Source organism: Nerophis ophidion, linkage group LG05 (genome assembly GCF_033978795.1).
Source record: "Nerophis ophidion isolate RoL-2023_Sa linkage group LG05, RoL_Noph_v1.0, whole genome shotgun sequence".
Classification (NCBI taxonomy): Eukaryota; Metazoa; Chordata; class Actinopteri; order Syngnathiformes; family Syngnathidae; genus Nerophis; species Nerophis ophidion.
Window position 1 is genome coordinate 19,904,172 of NC_084615.1, and position 19,966 is coordinate 19,924,137.

The 19,966-nt window shown below is 39.3% G+C and overlaps 1 protein-coding gene across 2 annotated transcripts in view; it reads left to right on the plus strand.

Annotated features, from left to right (window-relative positions):
* Window positions 1–19,966, plus strand: part of atp11c (ATPase phospholipid transporting 11C) — a 171,474-nt gene that overhangs the window by 98,837 nt on the left and 52,671 nt on the right. For both annotated transcript variants that reach the window (XM_061900308.1, XM_061900309.1), the window contains exons 5-14: window positions 2,394–2,501; window positions 2,678–2,806; window positions 5,050–5,135; window positions 5,249–5,299; window positions 6,936–7,000; window positions 7,078–7,159; window positions 11,336–11,486; window positions 13,173–13,370; window positions 16,497–16,667; window positions 17,642–17,844. In XM_061900308.1, the coding sequence (XP_061756292.1) occupies window positions 2,394–2,501; window positions 2,678–2,806; window positions 5,050–5,135; window positions 5,249–5,299; window positions 6,936–7,000; window positions 7,078–7,159; window positions 11,336–11,486; window positions 13,173–13,370; window positions 16,497–16,667; window positions 17,642–17,844 (1,244 nt within the window). The remainder of the gene's footprint in view (window positions 1–2,393; window positions 2,502–2,677; window positions 2,807–5,049; window positions 5,136–5,248; window positions 5,300–6,935; window positions 7,001–7,077; window positions 7,160–11,335; window positions 11,487–13,172; window positions 13,371–16,496; window positions 16,668–17,641; window positions 17,845–19,966) is intronic.

Below are 19,966 nucleotides of genomic sequence, written 5' to 3' on the forward strand. Positions count from 1 at the left end.
GTCACTTCTCAAAATACCGTTATTTATGTCACCACATGGACATTATAAATAGAAACACTCTTGCACACTACTGGTCATTGAAACACCCCAACAGTGTCTAAATGGGTCTATTTTTCTGCACATTTAACATTCAATAAGCCCGCTTCAGCAATTAAAACATATCTTACATGGTCCTGTCAAAATGAAAAGAATTGTATAAAACAAATGAAACATTAAAATACAATATTTGAACTCACAATTTGTAGCACCTATCTGACGCTGTATAAGCCATAGGTACCCCTCGTAGTCTTTTGATTCGTCTGAAAGTGGCGGGCAAACCATTTCACTACCAATGTTGTGCCAAAATGTGTTTTCGTTGTAATGCGCATTGCTCGCTAAACCTACATTGCTTGCCTTCGTCTGTCTACAGCGGATTACTAGGTGTAAGATAAACACTTTATCTTTGTGGTTATTGTACCGCTGAGTTTTCTATGGCTTTCTAGGGCTCGTACGGCTCCAGTTCCTCTTCCTGTTTTTGCAACTTGTGATTGAATACTCACTCCCAAGTGAGTATCCAATCACAGTTTTGTTAACATCAGGCTACCTAGATAGCCTACTGTCAACAACGTGGCTATCGCTACTGTCTATCAACTGTATGTGTTCTCAAAGGAATACGCTAACGGATGGTGGCTCTGCTCCCACTGACTATTCAATGACATGTTCAAGGCCAGCTAGAAGGCCTTACTGACAACAACTTGTGATCTGATTGGCTATTGCAACTGTCTATCAACTGTATGTGCTCTCACATTAATCCGCTAACAGTGTGTTTCTGCTCCCAGTGAGTATCTTCTTACAGGACGTGCAAATGTCATGTTCAGGACCAGCTAGAAGGTCTTACCTACAAAAACTTGTGATCTGATTGGCTATCACAATTGTCTATCAACTACATGTGCTCGTTCAGTGCACGGACGCCTGCAATTGTTGATTTTGATGGCCCCGGGCAGATTTCGTACAGCATGGCAACACAAGCTAGCTGAATTCTGATTTGATAAAAACTCTACCCTAAAAACAATAGCAGTGGAAGGAACATAATATAACATGAAGAGAATATGAATGCATTAAGATATTTAGGGAAAGTAAATTGAAAATTACTTTTATATTTAATTATGATCAAGAGAGGGGGTGTGACGTTTATATGTTGTCAATATTCAGTGTTTTATCCTTCATAGTTATTATCGTAAATCCCAAATTCTTTATTTTCATGTACATTCTGGGTGTCTCACTCATTAGAAAATGTAAAATTCCATTCAGTTTTTTAAGTTTTTTAGCATTCAATAAGACTTTATTGTGAGGTTTTGTATTAGTGTTCCTAAAAATAAATATACTATCCCCCAGACACATTTTTTTTCTCTACATTTGGTCCCCGAGTCAAAATAATTGCCCAGACCTGGGTTAGAGTTTCCGCCCCGAAATCGGTAGGTTGTGAATTCAAAACCCCGGCCGAGTCATACCATCCATCCATCCATTTTCTACTGCTTGTCCTGGGGGTTTGCTGGAGCCTATGTCAGCTGCATTCGGGCGGAAGGCGGCGTACACCCTGGACAAGTCGCTACCTCATCACAGGGCCAGCATAGATAGACAGACAACATTCACACTCACATTCACACACTAGGGCCCATTTAGTGTTGCCAATCAACCTATCTCCAGGTGCATGTCTTTGGAGGTGGGAGGAAGCTGGAGTACCCGGAGGGAACGCACGCAGTCACGGGGAGAACATGCAAACTCCACACAGAAAGATCCCGAGCCCGGAATTGAACCCAGGACAACTGAGGTCATACCAAAGAAAATAAGAATGGGACCCATTACCTCCCTGCTTGGCACTCACCATTAAGGGTTGGAATTGGGGGTTAAATCACCAAAAAATGATTCCCGGGTGCGGCACCGCTGCTGCCCACTGCTCCCCTCACCTCCCAGGTGGTGAACAAGGGGGATGGGTCAAATTTCACCACACCTGCTGTGTGTGACACACATTGGTATTTTAACTTTGTTTTCCAATGTGAATGAATTCATATTGTGAATGGTCTTAAATTATGATCATTACGGTCTTAAAAAGTCTTAAATTTGACTTGTTGATACATGTAGAGACCTTCTCCTCGTCACCTTTGTATCCCTAGTCTGCATATCCCTTCCCCCTCCATCCACCGCCTTGGGTAGTTTGTGAGCGTTTGGATCCCACGTCCCTGTCTCCGCAAGCCCTCCTTTGCACCTGACGCACACAGCAACGACATGATTATGCTGAACACATGCACCATTTTCTCTTCCACATTTCACCCGCAGAGAAAAGTGTTTTTTTTTTTTTTTTTTACTTGGCAGACCATTCCAAACACGTCAATCCTGAATATGCCTCCCCACAGGGCTACGAGGACTGGCTGCGGCACAAGGCCGACAACGAGGTGAACAAGTACCCGGTGACGGTGCTGGAAAAGGGTCGGAGGCTACGGAAGGACAGCGAGAAGATTAAGGTATCTAACCGCATCTTTGCAAGGATGCATATTTCTCATGAGGTGAGAAGATACTCGAACATGCTCTGACTGCTAAACACGTTTGGATACTCCAGTGGGAAGATAATGAGTGTTTGATAGGTATATATGAGTAGTTCATTTTAAGTTTTTCTCAAATTATCGACTGCCTTTTGTAGGTGGGAGATGTTTTGGAAGTGGAGGAAGACGAGACGTTTCCCTGTGATTTAATCCTGCTCCAATCCAGCAGAGATGACAGCACCTGTTTTGTTACCACTGCAAGTCTGGATGGAGAGTCCAACCACAAAGTAAATAATGCATGAGGATTAAAAAGGAGGGCTGTGCTTCTATATTATAATTACAAAACCTCAAAACCAGTGAAGTTGGCACATTGTGTAAATGGTAAATAAAAACAAAATACAATGATTTGCAAATCCTTTTCATCTTATATTCAATTGAATAGACTGCAAAGACAATATATTTAACATTCAAACTGGCAAACTTTGTTATTTTTTGCATATATTAGGTCATTTGGAATTTGTTGCCTGTGACATGTTTCAAAAAAGCTGGCACGAGTGGCAAAAAAGACAGAAAAAGTTGAGGAATGCTCATCAAACACTTATTTGGAACATCCCACAGGTGGACAGGGTAATTGGGAACAGGTGGGTGCCATAATTGGTTATGAAAGCACCTTCCATTAAATGCTCAGTCATTCACAAACAAGGATGGGGTGAGGGTCACCACTTTGTCAACAAATGCCTAAGCAATTTGTTTAAGAACAACATTTCTTGTCCAGGGTGTACCCCGCCTTACGCCGGATTGTAGCTGAGATAGGCGCCAGCGCCCCCCGCGACCCCAACAGGGAATAAGCGGTAGAAAATGGATGGATGGATGGATTTCTCAACCAGCTATTGCAAGGTATTTAGGGATTTCACCATCGACGGTCCGTAATATCATCAAAAGGTTTAGAGAATCTGGAGAAATCACTGCACGTAAGCTGCAAGGCTGAAAACCAACATTGAATGCCTGTGACCTTGGAATCCTCAGGCTGTACTGTATCAAAAAGCGACATCCGTTTGGAAAGGATATCACCACATGGGCTCAGGAACACTTCAGAAAACCACTGTCAATAACTACAGTTGGTCGCTACATCTGTAAGTGCAAGTTAAAACTTCAATATGCAAACCGAAAGCCATTTATCAACAACACCCAGAAACGCCGCCGGCTTCGCTGAGCCCGAGCTCATCTAAGACTTATTTATTTATTTAGTTTATTAAGGATCCGCATTAGTCTACACCGCAATGGAAACTATTCTTCCTGGGGTCCAGGCAAAAACATCTCACAATCACCAAAAAACATTATAATGCAGTACATGATCAAATAATAAAATGTTGCAATACAAAAATACAAACAAAAAAGAACCAAAAAAAAAAAAAAAAAAACTTCAAGTTTACATAATAATGTTCATACCAAAGATAAAAAGAGCAATATAAAAAAAAAAAAAATATATATATATATATATATATATATATATATATATATATATATATATATATAATATATATATATATATTTTTTTTTTTTTTTTTTTGCAAAAATAAAACAAAGAACCAATCGCCTAAAATATACACAATAGTGTACTAAGGACAAACAATAAGTGACGAAAAAATACCATCCATCCATTTTCTACTGCTTGTCCCATAATCAATAAAATAGTCAATAATCAATTAAACCAGTCATGATATTAGGTATAATCTAGAATAATCTCTTTCTGCAATACGGTTGGACTGATGCAAAGTGGAAAGGTGTTCTGTAGTCTGACAAGTCCACATTTCAAATTGTTTTTGGAAACTGTGGACGTTGTGTCCTCCGGACCAAAGAGAAAAATAACTACCGGTATCAGGACTGTTATAGGCGCAAAGTTGAAAAGCCAGCATCTGGGATGGTACGGGGGTGTATTAGTGGCCAAGGCATGGGTAACTTACACATCTTTGAAGGCACCGTTAATGCTGAAATGTACATACAGGTTTTGGAGCAACATATGTTCCCATCCAAGCAACGTTATCATGGACGCCCCTGCTTATTTCAGCAAGACAATGCCAAGCCATGTGTTACAACAGCGTGGCTTCGTAGTAAAAGAGTGCGGGTACTAGACTGGCCTGCCTGTAGTCCAGCCCTGTCTCCCATTGGAAATTTGTGGTGCATTATGAAGCCTAAAATACCTCAACAAAGACCCCGGACTGTTGAACAACCTATGCTGTACATCAAGCAAGAATGGGAAAGAATTCCACTTGAAAAGCTTCTAAAATGTGTCTCCTCAGTTCCCAAACGTCTGCTGAGTGTTGTTAAAAGGAAAGTTATATTCAATTGAATATAAGTTGAAAAGGATTTGCAAATCATTGTATTCTGTTTTTACTTACCATTTACACAACGTGACAACTTCACTGGTTTTGGGTTTTGTACATCCTTTTGCCCCTTTTTGACATTCCTGCACCACAGATATATGCTTATGGATTTTTGTTATTTTTAATTATTAATTCATTTTCTCCAGACACATTACACTGTTCCAGACGTAGAGGATCTGGAATCACTCAGTGCCACGATCGAGTGCGAGCAGCCGCAGCCTGACCTTTATAAGTAGGTGTTCACTGAGTGGTTCCAACAGGCATCGCCTATAGAAATGTATTTTTATTTTATTTGGGTTCCAAAGTCTTGTCTTAAACTTATGTCAATCTCCATTTGTGTGCTAGGTTTGTCGGCCGTATGCACATCTACAAAAGCAATCAGGAACCTGCAGTCAGGTGAGAGCGCTTGTTTTAAGTCGCACGTATCAAGGGGGCAAGATGTGGCCCGCCACTTCATTTTATTTGGCCCACCAAAGGCTGTAAATAATGTGCTTTTTTAAAGTACTTTCCGGCCAAACGTATTTGCTCTTTTTATTTTGACAGAAAAAAACTACTGCAATTATATTATAGGTGAGAATCTTTGGGCACCTCACGATTCCATTCCGATTGATTTGATTCATCACGTTTCTTGTAATACATTATTTGGTGTATACATTTTACTCAAATCATTTCAAAATATAAGCTCCTCTTGGCTGCTGACATATTTATTCCAGGTCTGGGCACTTATTTTGACTCGTGGGGCCTTTTTCTACAGAACGTCGCTACAATAGTTCAAAACAAATAAAGTGTACTTTTGTGCATGATGTCACACAATATATTTCAATAAGTGTCGAATAAAAATGAGCTTCAAAATAGGAAATCAAATAGTGTTCATCCTTCACTATGTGGTAGGTTCCTCCGGAAGTTATCTCCTTTTGCTGTTGACTATTTTTTTCATACGGTGTCGATCTGGAAATGTTTGCCTCTGCATTTTGATGGTGTGGGCGTGTGGCACCGAATGGAGATGTTGACATGCGGAGTAAGCACTCTTCATTCTCTAGCAGGTGACTTTTCAAATGACGCTACATATTAGCAGTAATGCTGCTTTTGGCAGCAACGCTTTTTTCCCCACACTTGACAAATTACGGTTGTCTGTCCGACATATTCCCGCTTGAAGCCAATGACGATGGACCCCCTGCTGTTTTTCTTGTTACCTGTTACCAGATTCACACCTTCTTTCTCTCGTCTTACCACTCGCATCACAGCTAACATTACCCATGTCACTACCTCTCTGCTCCACGAGGGCGTATACGTATGTGACGTGACAGTATGTGACGTTTGTAAGAAGGTGCGCTTGCTGTCTGTGACAAGGAGAGACATGAACGAGTGGGAAGAGCCTGTAGTGTAATGCCAACAGCCAAAAGCAACTGTGTGAGAACGTATACTCAAATATCACGATATAGTCATTTTCTATATCGCACAGAGACAAACCCGCGATATATCGAGTATATCGATATATCGCCCAGCCCTATTTTATGGCAAAGTCTTAATAATTCCACACATAAGTCGCTCCAGAGTATAAATCGCACCCCCGGCCAAACTATGAAAAAAACTGCGATTTATATCCTGAGAAATACGGTATATATTTATATTCATAAATATTACCCGTTATAAGCAGCCTAGAACTACAATGGGGGCCTCACTAAAAACGAGTTTGACATCCCTGTTTTCAGTCATCCACTTTTAAGTCATCACTGAAGCCAAGCTCCCATTCGTTGTCTTCGCCAACAAGCCCTTCTTTCATTGATCTTTCACTTCTTGTCATCTGATGATGCAATTAAAACAAAGCTGGCTTGGCTTCAGCGCTTCCTTCCCAAAGCATTCTCAGGGTCGTTTATCCTTTGCTGTCTACGTAATTAATGGTTGTTGCGTCTTTCCCAGAAAGACCAGACTGCAGTCATATGTTGCCATTTTAGAAACAATGCCAGCTGGAGCGCCAGGATTCCACTAAACTAAAGGAAATTTGCACAGTGTGTAATCTGTTTCCGTGCAGGTCCTTGGGCCCTGAGAACCTGCTGCTGAAAGGGGCAACTTTAAAGAATACGCAGAAGGTGTTTGGTGAGTTGATATTCCTTTCCCCTCATATTAGCAGAGGAAACTAAAAAGTACTCTTATGCTCCTTGTGGTTGTAAAAGGTGTTGCTGTTTACACTGGCATGGAGACTAAAATGGCTCTCAACTACCAGGGCAAGTCTCAGAAGCGTTCTGCTGTGGAGAAGTAAGTTGGATGATGTATGCCGAGGACCGGGTTTTTTTTTTTAGTAGCGCTTCCTAATTAGATCGGTCCACGAGGACCGTGAAGATTCTGGATTGAGGATACTGCTTTGTTCCAGTTGACCGACGTAATTATGACACACTGTCAGATTCAGTTCAGCTGCCACTGCTACACATTAAAATCAGCTTTGAGTCATGACAAATAAGGGAGCAACACCACACAAAAGTTTGTAACACAGCATTATTTCCTCCTGAAAGTCATGCACTGTGTCAGTTTGAAGTGAACGCACTTTACTCACGTCTGTGTTTGACCAACCGTCCTGATAGCGATGCATTAATCCACTCAAAAAAGTCAAAAGTAATATAAAAGTCCATAAAGTTGCTTTGAAGCAAGATAGCGGCTGTGACTAACAGGTCATTGACAGGATTGTATTGATTTATACGATACATTTGAAATGATATATCATGTGAAGGTATGTTTTCTGGACATGTTAATATTAATATTATTAATAATATTCAAGCTGAGTGCAATTATAATGAACACAAACACACTGGTGTTCTTTGTGGTCTTTTCAAGAAGATGATATAACAGCATTTTACCTTACACTGCACACATAGTTGACTTCCTTAAAGACTTTAAACAAATTAGACTTAGACCAACTTTAATGATCCACAAGGGAAATTGTTCTACTCAGTAGCTCAGTTACAAAGGATGGAAAGGATAATGCACACAAGGGCACAAAAAGAGGTACAAAAGGTATAAAGTAGACTAAAAGTGTACTGTAGTAGCAATATAACACGTATGTAACATTTACATGTTATATATACAGTCCATAATATATACTGATAAATTATATTCCATTCATTTTCGACAGCTTGTCCCTTTTGGGGTCGCGGGGGGTGCTGGAGCCTAGCTCAGCTGCATTCGGGCGGAAGTACTAATATATTATATTATATTATTATATAATATGTACATAATATGATATATACATACATGATACAAGACTTTCCTGCTCTGAGATTTTACATTACATCATGTTGGTTATGTACGGTTATGGTTTAATTTGTGCTTATATAAATGCTTATTAAAAGGCTTTTTTTCACATCTTTATTTCCGCAAATTACATGTAGTACCGATAAGATAAATACCGGTATCCATAAGGTTATCGTACCAATAAATTCTCAACCATATACAGTACAGGCCAAAAGTTCGGACACACCTTCTAATTCAATGCGTTTTCTTTATTTTCACGACTATTTACATTCTAGATCGTCACATCAAAACGAACATTTGGAGTTATGCACTTAACAAAAAAGGTGAGATAATTGAAAACATGTTTTTGTATTCTAGTTTCTTCAAAAGAACCACCCTTTACTGCTTTGCACACTGATGGCATTCTCCCGATGTGCTTCAAGTAGGGCTGGGTGATATGGCCTTTTTTTAATATTTTGATATTTTTAGGCCCCTGTCACAATACACCATATATATCTCCACATTTTGCCTTAGCCTTGAATGAACACATGATGCATATAATCACAACAGTATGATGATTATTTGTGTCTACATTAAAACATTCTTGTTCATACTGCGTTAATATATGCTTGTTTAAAACTTTCATGCAGAGAGGGAAATCACAACTAAGTCAATTTACCAAAACTGTATTTATTAAACAGTTTATTAAGCAGTGGCACAAACATTAATGTCATTTCAAAACAGAAAGTGCAAGATTGTCAGAGACATTTTAAAACTAGCACTGAGTGCACTTTTGTGCATGATGTCACTAAGATGACATATCAAAACAACACTAAATTAAAGTGCACTTTTTGTACAGAACGCCACTACAATAGTCTAAAACAAATAAAGTGCACTTTTGTGCATGATGTCACACAAGTTATTTCAATAATTGTCAAATAAAAATGAGCTGCATTATAGGAAATCAAATAGTGTATGTCCTTCACTATGTGGTTGGTTACTGGACGGTATCTCCTTCAGTTGTTGACTATTTGTTTCATATGGTGTTGATGTGGAAATGGTTGCTTCGGCGTTTGTTGGTGTGGCACCGAACGGAGATGTTGACATGCGGAGTTTCAAGCACTCTTCATTCTCTAGCGGGTGACTTTTCAAATGACGCTACATATTAGTAGTAATGCTACTTTTTGTAGCAACGCTTTTGCCCCACACTTGACAAATTACGGTTGTCTGTTCAACAAATTGCCTCTTGAAGCCAAACCACCGCCAGACGATGGACCCCCTGCTGTTTTTCTTGGGAATTAATTCTTCCTCCATTTGTTACCAGATTCGCAACTTCTTTCTCTCGTATTACCACTCGCACCACAACTAATGTCTCCCAGGCCGCTACCTCTCTGCTCCGCAAGGGCGTATACGTACAGTGGGGCAAAAAAGTATTTAGTCAGCCACCGATTGTGCAAGTTCTCCCACTTAAAATGATGACAGAGGTCTGTAATTGTCATCATAGGTACACTTCAACTGTGAGAGACAGAATGTGAAAAAAAAATTCAGGAATTCACATTGTTGGAATTTTAAAGAATTTATTTGTAAATTATGGTGGAAAATAAGTATTTGGTCAACCATTCAAAGCTCTCCCTGATGAAAGGAGGTTTTGGCTCAAAATCTCACGATACATGGCCCCAAAAGTTCTATTTTGGTTTCATCCGACCACATGACATTCTCCCAATCCTCTGCTGTATCATCCATGTATCCATTTTGGTATAAACTCAACTTGTTGTGTTTGGAGGAAGAAGAATACTGAGTTGCATCCCTACTGTGAAGCATGGGGGTGGAAACATCATGCTTTGGAGCTGTTTTTCTGCTAAGGGGACAGGACGATTGATCCGTGTTAAGGAAAGAGTGAATGGGGCCATGTATCGTGACATTTTGAGCCAAAACGTCCTTCCATCAGTGAGAGCTTTGAATGGTTGACCAAATACTTATTTTCCACCATAATTTACAAATACATTTTTTTAAATTCCTACAGTGTGAATTCCTGGATTTTTTTTCACATTCTGTCTCTCACAGTTGAAGTGTACCTATGATGAAAATTACACACCTCTGTCATCATTTTAAGTGGGAGAACTTGCACAATCAGTGGCTGACTAAATACTTTTTTGCCCCACTGTATGTGACTTATGTACTGTAAGAAGGTGCGCTTGTTTTATGTCTCTGTGAGAAGGAGAGACAAGAAAGAGTGAGAAGAGCCTGTAGTGTAATGCCCGCTGCTAAAAGCAACTGCGTGAGAACATGTACTCGAATATCACGATATAGTCATTTTCTATATCGCACAGAGACACACCCGCGATATATCAAGTACATCGATATATCGCCGAGCCCTAGCTTCAAGTACACCTGTGATGTAAATACCATTTCAGGTGACTACCGTATTTTTCGGACTATAAGTCGCTCCGGAGTATACGTCACACCCGCTGAAAATATATAATAAAGAAGGAAAAAAGGTATAAGTCACATTTTTGGGGGAAATTTATTTGATAAAATCCAACACCTAGAATAGACATTTGAAAGGCAGTCTCAATGGGTGTGAGTTTTCTTTGCCCTTATGTGGGCTCTACCGAGGATGTCGTTGTGGTTTTAGTTGTGGTTTGTACAGCCCTTTGAGACACTAGTGATTTAGGGCTATATAAATAATCATTGATTGATTGATTGATTGATTGATGTGACGATTGCTGACATGTGTATGACGATTGCTGACATTTTCTCCGTCTCTTCCGCGAATTAGATAAATAATATTATTTATTTTTTACGGCAATGTGTTAATATTTTCACACATAAGTCGCTCCGGAGTATATGTCGAACCCCAGGCCAAACTATGAAAAAAACTGCGACTTATAGTCTGAAAAATACAGTACCTATTAAAGCTCATCGAGAGAATCCCAAAAGTGTGCAAAGCAGTAATCAGAGCAAAGGGTGGCTATTCTGAAGAAACCAGAATATAAAACATATTTTCAGTTATTTCACCTTTTTTTGTTAATGCGTTCATTCATAGTTTTGATGCCTTCAGTGACAATCTACAATGTAAATCAGGAACTCACATTGAATGAGAAGGCATGTCCAAATATTTGGCCTGTACTGTACATCCCTAATGGTAGGATGTGTGACGTTCACTTTTTTATTGCTAATCATGTATTTTGATGTCTGAACTTTTAGGTCCATCAATGCCTTCCTTTTGGTTTACCTTTGCATATTGTTGAGCAAGGCACTAGTGTGCACAACACTCAAGTATGTTTGGCAAAACACGCCCGGGCAGGATGAGCCCTGGTATAATGAGAAAACCCAGAAGGAGAAAGAAACCAATCTGGTAAGTGGTCTCTAATGTGCCTCAAGGTATTGTATTGGATAATCCAGTGTTTTTCAACCTTTTTTGAGCCAAGGCACCCTTTTTGCGTTGAAAAAATCCAGAGGCACACCACCAGCAGAAGTCATTAAAAAAACCAAGCTCAGTTGACGGTAAAAAGTCGTTGTCGCAATTGTTGGATATGACTTTAAAGCATAACCAAGCATGCATCAATATAGCTCTTGTCTCAAAGTAGGTGTACTGTCACCACCTGTCACATTACGCCCTGACTTATTTGGACTTTTTTGCTGTTTTGTCATTATTTGTTTTATTAAAAAAAAACAAAAAACAACTAATAATAATTAAAATACATGAATAAATAATACAGTAGGAACAAGGACTCAAAATGCACTGTTTGTTGTGGTTTACCTGACACATGAAAAGTGATGAATGTAAGACAAAAACACTTATGTTTTTTTAATATATTCCAAGTCAAGGGCGTCAAACTCATCTTCCTCGTGGGCCACGATGCAGGTACCAAAGCCCTTGGAGGGCCGCTTCATGGTAATATAACACAGATACCATACATTTTAAAAAGTAAAAATATTTTAAAAGTAAAAAGTCGTTGTTGCAATTGTTGGATAGGACTTTAAACCATAAATAAGCACGCATCACTATAGCTCTTGTCTCAAAGTAGGTGTATTATCACCACTTGTCACATCACACCCTGACTTACTTTGACCTTTTTGCTGTTTTCCTGTGTGTAGTGTTTTAGTTCTTGTCTTGCACTCCTATTTTGGTGGCTTTTTCTCTTGTTTTGGTATTTTCCTACAGCAGTTTCATGTCTTCCTTTGAGCGATATTTCCCGCATCTACTTTGTTTTAGTAATCAAGAATATTTCAGTTGTTTTAATCCTCTTTTGTGGGGACATTGTTTATTGTCATGTCATGTTTGAATGTACATTGGGGACGCCGTCTTTGCTCCACAGTAAGTCTGTGCTGTCGTCCAGCATTCTGTTTTTGTTTACTTTGTAGCCAGTTCAGTTGTAGTTTCGTTCTGCATAGCCATCCCTAAGTTTCAATGCCTTTTCTTAGGGGCACTCACCTTTTCTTTATTTTTGGTTTAAGCATTAGACACCTTCTTACCTGCACACTGCCTCCCGCTGTTTGCGACATCTACAAAGCAATTAGCCACCACCTACTGATCCTGAAGAGTATTACATGGTTACTCTGCCGAGCTCTGGACAGCACAGACTGTCAAACACAACACATTAACTGCAGACTATAATTACTGGGTTGCAACAAATATTTTTAACCCAAATAGGTGAAATTAGATCATCTCCCACGGCACACCAGACTGTATCTCACGTGGTTGAAAAACACTGGGATAATCCACTCTTAGTACTTGTCTGCAGTAACACATTTGGAGGATGATACAGGTGTGCCTGGCATCAGATCAGCGGTTCAAAATGTAAACTGGATAGTGAAGCCAGCTGCTTCATGCATCATATTGTAATCGTGGTTATCAACTCTTGTAAAAGTCCTTCATGGGAACTGCAGACCGACACTGTGAAACGCTCCATTTCATTGACTGTTAGCCTTCTGCTCCAATCAACAAGCAAACTTTCAATTTCAAGAATGTCGTTTATTACCCCAGCAGCGCAGTATTTCACAAAAGTAAGATTAATGCTTTGTCTTTTCTTCTCAACAGTACCTAAAGATGTTCACTGACTTCCTGTCATTCATGGTGCTCTTCAATTTCATCATTCCTGTGTCCATGTATGTAACGGTTGAGATGCAAAAGTTCCTCGGATCCTTTTTCATTGGCTGGGACAAAGACTTTTTTGACCCAGAAATCCAGGAAGGAGCGCTCGTCAACACCTCCGACCTCAATGAGGAACTAGGACAGGTCAGACTGACGATCTTTGGGGAACTAATAAATGCTGTATGACAGTGGTTCTCAAACCTTTTTCACCAAGTACAGAATAGAATAGAACAGAATAGAATATATCTTTATTGTCATTTTACATTGTACAACGAAGTTGTATGCAAAACTAATTTAGTGCAAATTCATAACACATAAGAACATAGATAAATAGTTAAAAATACATAAAGATACCAAGCACACCGCTCGCATGGACTGTCATTATTGTCGTCTTGTGTTCAGCGACACTATTGCTCTCGGGTAAAAAGTGTTCTTAAATCGGTTTGTCCGGCATTTTATTGTCCTGTATCTCCTTCCACCTCATAACTGACACCCCTTCTCAACTGTCTACGCGACGTCAAGGCTTTGTTAGCTCAGAATTTTTTAATAATGAATGAGGGAAAAACGGAATTTTTAGTTTTTGGTTCTGGCCCTCACGGACAATGATGTGCGTCCCAACGTCACCAGCCTTGGCGTCACTATAGACAGCGATTTTAAACTTGACAAACAAGTCAATGGTGTTTTAAAATCGTGTTTTTATCATTTTTGTCTTTTAGCAAAAGTAAAAATGTTTTGATCTTTTAACCTTTTTGAACAAGTCGTGCATGCTTTTATTTCAAGTGGCCTGGTAGTCCTGGCCACTGGACTACTTAAACTACAGAGCAATTTTCCCTCCAATTTTTCATATGTGAGCAAACGCCAAAACTCATTGAGCATTCAGTGGCGCACATACGATTTTGTGCACGGCCTAAATTTGCCATGCGCAGAGGACTCGTGAGCAGTGTGCAATTGCACAGGCGCGTACCTTAGAGGGAACGTTGCTCCAGAGCGTCTTATAGTCCGAAAAATACGGTATACACGACCGTTGATATCAGTTAAATTATCACACTGTAAAAACTGAAATCTAAGTAAGATGAAATATCTCAAATAAGGGTGATATTTGCTTATTTTCTGTCTGATAAGATACTTTTTCTCACTAAGCAGATTTTATGTTAAAGTCTTGGCGTGGCGCAGTGGAAGAGTGGCCGTGCGCAACCCGAGGGTCACTGGTTCAAATCCCACCTAGTACCACCCTCATCACGTCCGTTGTGTCCTGAGCAAGACACTTCACCCTTGCTCCTGATGGGTGCAGGTTGGCGCCTTGCATGGCAGCTCCCTCCATCAGTGTGTGAATGTGTGTGTGAATGGGTAAATGTGGAAGTAGTGTCAAAAGCGCTTTGAGTACCTTGAAGGTAGAAAAGCGCTATACAAGTACAACCCATTTATTTTAATTGTTTTAAGGGTTTTGGTCCTAAATGATCTCAGTAAGATATTACAGAGATGTTATGACCAATATTGAGTAAAACATGCTTGAAACTAGAATATCAACTGTTGCAAAGCTGAGTCATCAACACTCACATGTATAAAAGTACTTTTTTAAAGTAATCCTTTCTTACCTCAAGCGTGGGAAAAAAAATCATGACTTTTGACACAGTTGTGTCTCATATTAAAATGGATAACAGCCTTTGCTGTTTTATTCTCAATGAAACAATAGATAATACATACTCATATAGTAGTACACTTGTTATTAGTGAGAATATACTTATTTTAAAGTATTTTTGGGGTTCATTGAGGTTAGCTAATTTTACTTGTTTTGGAAAGTCTTGACAAGCCTATATTTCTTGTTCTACTGGCAGATAATTACTGTTAGTTCAAAAAAAGTACCGCTCATTTTTGTATATTTAGGGACCGATGTCCCTTTGGGACGGAGGACCCTATTGAATTTTTTGCGTTTTATTATTATTCTTTATTGTTTATTTTTATACCGCCGCCTCTTTGAGCTGTAATTTGACCCTTAACATGCTTCAAAACTCACTAAATTTGACACACACATCAGGACTGTCTAAAATTGCGATCTAACCAGAAAACCAAACCCCAAAACTCAAGATTGCGCTCTAGCGCCCCCTAGGAAGACAACACAGACAAAACTGCCTGTAACTCCCAGTAGGAATGTTGTAGACACATGAAACAAAAACCACAATGTCGGCCTCACTTAGATCTATATTTCATACACTGACATCCCCTGGCTAAAGTCAACAAGAAGTTTGCAATTCCCCCTTCAATACAAAAGTTGGGTATAAAATGTCACTTTTTTTTCAAACATGATCTCCTCTGAGGCCGTTTGTCGTGTAGGCTTCAAATAAGCACAGGAGAGAGATTGAACCCTTCTGATTAAAAGTTGACGAAAGAGTTTATAACAAATCTAAGAGACTGATGTATAATACTTGTGTATACAACTTTTTCTCTATGTAATAATCCATCCATCCATCTTCTACCGCTTATCCGGGCTTGGGTCGCGGGGGCAACAGCCCACTCAGGGAAGCCCAGACTTCCCTCTCCTCAGCTACTTCCAGCAGCTCTTCCCGGGCGATCCCGAGGCGCTCCTAGGCCTGCTGAGAGACATAGACTCTTCAGCGTGTCCTGGGTCTTCCTCGTGATCTCCTACCGGTGGTACATGTCCTGAACACCTCAACAGCAAGGCGTCCTTATAAAATGCCCAAGCCACTTTACAACTGTTATTACTATGAGACTGATGTATAATACATGTGTATACAACTTTTTCTCTGTGTAATAATCCATCCATCCATCTTCTACCGCTTATCCGGGCTTAGGTCGCGGGGGCAGTAGCCCAATTGGTCCCGTCCATCGCTGCTTGCAGCTTTAATTTTTTCAGGTTTTTGAACACTGACTTTTTGCAGTGTGGTTATATGATAAAGAAACAATGAAAACATTGACTTTCATTGGTGGTTGTTACTTGACTAGATTCTCATCAGTCCGTGTTGTCATACGCAATAAAGTACGGAGGGCTATACAATTCAATTGCACAGTAAAGCCATAAAAGGCCTGATGTACTTTTAAATGCTAATAAGTGACCCTGAGTAGGCGGCGTCATTTGGACTCATCAGGTTTTATAGCACTTTTAATGACACACACGATTGACATTTCGATTTGCCCGATGATGACTGAGATTCCAAGTTAATGTGCGAGGTTAATGATCAACGCAGTCTTACTGACAACACCCAGGCTTCTTCTTTTTTTTTTCTGACAACGTATATTGATCTTTGCCTGCAGGTGGAGTACGTCTTCACGGACAAGACGGGTACCCTCACCCAGAATAACATGGAGTTCATCGAGTGCTGCATCGACGGAATCCAGTACAAGCACCACAACACGGACTCGGCGGGGGACGGACTGTGTGTCACAGATGGGCCCGTGAATGGACTGAAGCAAAAAGCTGACAAGGTAGGTGTCGCCCCCATCTGTTGTACCACCGCCCCCCAAAAAATGAATAAACAATATCAGGCGACATATGGTTCGGTGCTGTGGGAGGTCCTTTCCAGGCCACCCGCATACAGTCTAGCTGCCATGTCAGCACATTTATTCTATTCAAATGTTGCCGGCCTGATAACACTTTACACACCGTTTCACTAAGATATGCATGTTGATAAGATTAACAGTTGCTTATAAATCTGGAACCTTATCTAATCTCCGGCTACTGTATACGGCTTTGTGGCTGTAAATGAAATGGCGCAAGTTACGAATAGAAGCTCCATGTGCCACTGCCATATTTTTCAGAACGTAGGGCGCACTGGATTAAAAGGCGCACTGTAGATGAGCGGGTCTATTCAGGTCCATTTTCATATAAAGGCGCACCGGATTATAAGGCGCATTAAATGAGTCATATTATGATTTTTTTGTAAATGTAAAAGACTTCATTGTGGTCTACATAACATGTAGTGGTGGTTCTTTGGTAAAAATGTTGCATAGATGATGTTTTACACATCCTCTTTAAGCCGCTAACTCAAAAGAAGGAACATCAAACATTAAGAAAACTTAGCTTCTGTTTCTCCATGCTGTTAAGCAAAGGCAGAATAATGACTTTATTGCTAGTGCAGTGTGAAAGCTGATGTGTTTACTTTGGAAATAAGAAAACACAGTCTCAAAGGAATATAACCTCTGGAGGCACTTTGTAAAGAAACATCCACATTTTGATGTCCGGCCCCTGAGACCTCAGGCTTTTGAAACTGCGGCCCCTTTCATAATGTGGTTGAACAAAGTGAGTGTGTTACTAATCAAATCAGAATGTCAAACAAAACTGACAAAGTTGTCTTTGTAAAAAGAAATTTTTCATTTCATTTTGCATCTTTTTTTATTGCTTTATTAGATGTTGGCTTTAAAGAATAGCTTTGATAATCCATGTTTTAATGTGCCACCAGGACCGTGAGGAGCTCTTTCTGCGCGCGCTTTGCCTGTGCCACACGGTCCAGGTGAAGGAGTCCCCCGAGCAGAGTCAGCTTCAACAGGTGGACCAGGTGGACTGGCTGCAAACGGACGGCGAGGCGCACGAGCAACCTCGCAACCAGGCGGGCTTCATTGCTTCCTCACCTGACGAGGTCGCTCTGGTCAAGGGTGCCATGAGGTAAGAGGGGAGCTTGCAGCTTTCAAGTGTCACCTAGGAACACATGGAATGGGATTGAATCTCTTAGATCAGTGGTTCTCAAATGGGGGTTCTTGAATGTATGCCAAGGGATACGTGAGATTTTTTTTAAATATTCTAAAAATAACAACAATTCAAAAATCCTTTATAAATATATTTCTTGAATGATACTTCAACAAAAATATGAATGTAAGTTCATAAACTGTGAAAAAAAAATAAAACAATGCAATATTCAGTGTTGACAGCTAGAATTTTTGTGGACATGTTCCATAAATATTGATGTTAAAGATTTTATTTTTTTGTGAAGAATTGTTTAGAATTAAGTTCCTGAATCCAGATGGATCTCTTTCAAATCCCCAAAGAGGGCACTTTGTAGAAATATTTATTTATAGTTAAATCACTTGTTAATTTTTCAACAAGTTTTTAGTTATTTTTATATATTTTTCTCCAAATAGTTCAAGAAAGACCACTACAAATGAGCAATATTTTGCACTGTTTTACAATTTAATAAATCAGAAACTGATGACATAGTGCTGTATTTTACTTCTTTATCTCTTTTTTTTCAACCAAAAATGCTGTGCTCTGATTAGGGGGTACTTGAATTAAAAAAAATGTTCACAGGGGGCACATCATTGAAAAAAAGTTGAGAACCACTGTCTTACATCACAGGTGTCAAACACAAGGCCCAGTGGCCACTTCATTTTATTTGGCCCTCGAAAGCCTGGAAATAATATCTATCAATATAGTACTGTAACCGTATACAAGTATAATTTATCATTTAACTTTACTTACTAAATGTATTCTTTCTTTCTATTTTGGGAGAAAAATATATATGTAATCCATGTAATTGCAAATTATGTTAACTAAATATTGTCTAATTTTGCAAAAATATACTATCAAACCATTTTTTAAATAGAAATACATACTATTAATAATGATTTCAAAGCAAGTTATTCATCATATTGTGCAATGCAATTTTTAATTCTTAAAACCCATTTTTAGTCACTGGCTTTTAAAAAACCCAGCAAGAGACTTTAAACTTTTAACTTTTTTAACTGTTTTTAACTTTTTAACTGCTTTTTAATCTAACAAATTGGTCTTAGGGTAATTAGTATTTGCTTTTTCAATGTGTATTTTACTTCCGTTTTAAATGTTATGTTTAGTCTGTCCTTTGCCTCTATTTACTTGTGGTGTATAGCCCTTTGTTCTTCAACTGTGGCGGTATAGCTCGGTTGGTAGAGTGGCTGAGCCAGCAACTTGAGGGTTCCAGGTTCGATCCCTGCTTCTGCCATCCTAGTTACTGCTGTTGTGTCCTTGGGCAAGACACTTTATCCACCTGCTCCCAGTGCCACCCACACTGGTTTAAAAGTAACTTAGATAATGGGTTTTACAATGTAAAGCGCATTTGAGTCACTAGAGAAAAGCGCTATATAAACATAATTTACTTCACTTCTTTTTTAAGGGCTTTATAAATAAACTTGGTATGGTATGTAAAAGTAGTAATAGATTTCCTGGTCAAATTGTGAAATTTACTGTGGTTTTTACGGCATTTTTCTCAAAATTAAAAAAACTGTACTTTTTTTACTGTAATAAACTGTGGTGCTGTTTTGACATTTACAGTAATACTCTGAAAACTCTGCAGTTGTTTATTTGCGGTTAAAAAACAAACAAACTGGCAACTCAGGTTCCAAAATTTTACGGTAAAATTGCAGTTTTTTTTTATTTACAGCAGGGGTCTCAAATTCAATTTACCTGGGGTCCACTGGATGCTGAGTCTGGTTGAGGCTGGGCCGCAAGAAAAGATTTCTTTAAAAAAAAAATGTTGCATTCTTTTCAGCATGTAATGACGTTTCAAATTGTATCCCTTGTGCACCGCAACTTTTTCTGTACAAATAGGACATGTCGGGGTGCCCCTGTGCTCAACAAAGAAATATTGCATCTCCACTTTTCCTGGAATTGTCTTTCCTCATCACTAACCTTTCTCTTAACTGCAGAATTTGAAAAAAGACATGTTTGGGGTTGTGGAATATATTTGTATTTAGCCAACGCACGGAGAATAATGTTATTTCCGCAATGTGTGTCGTTCCGCTTTTACTCCCTACAG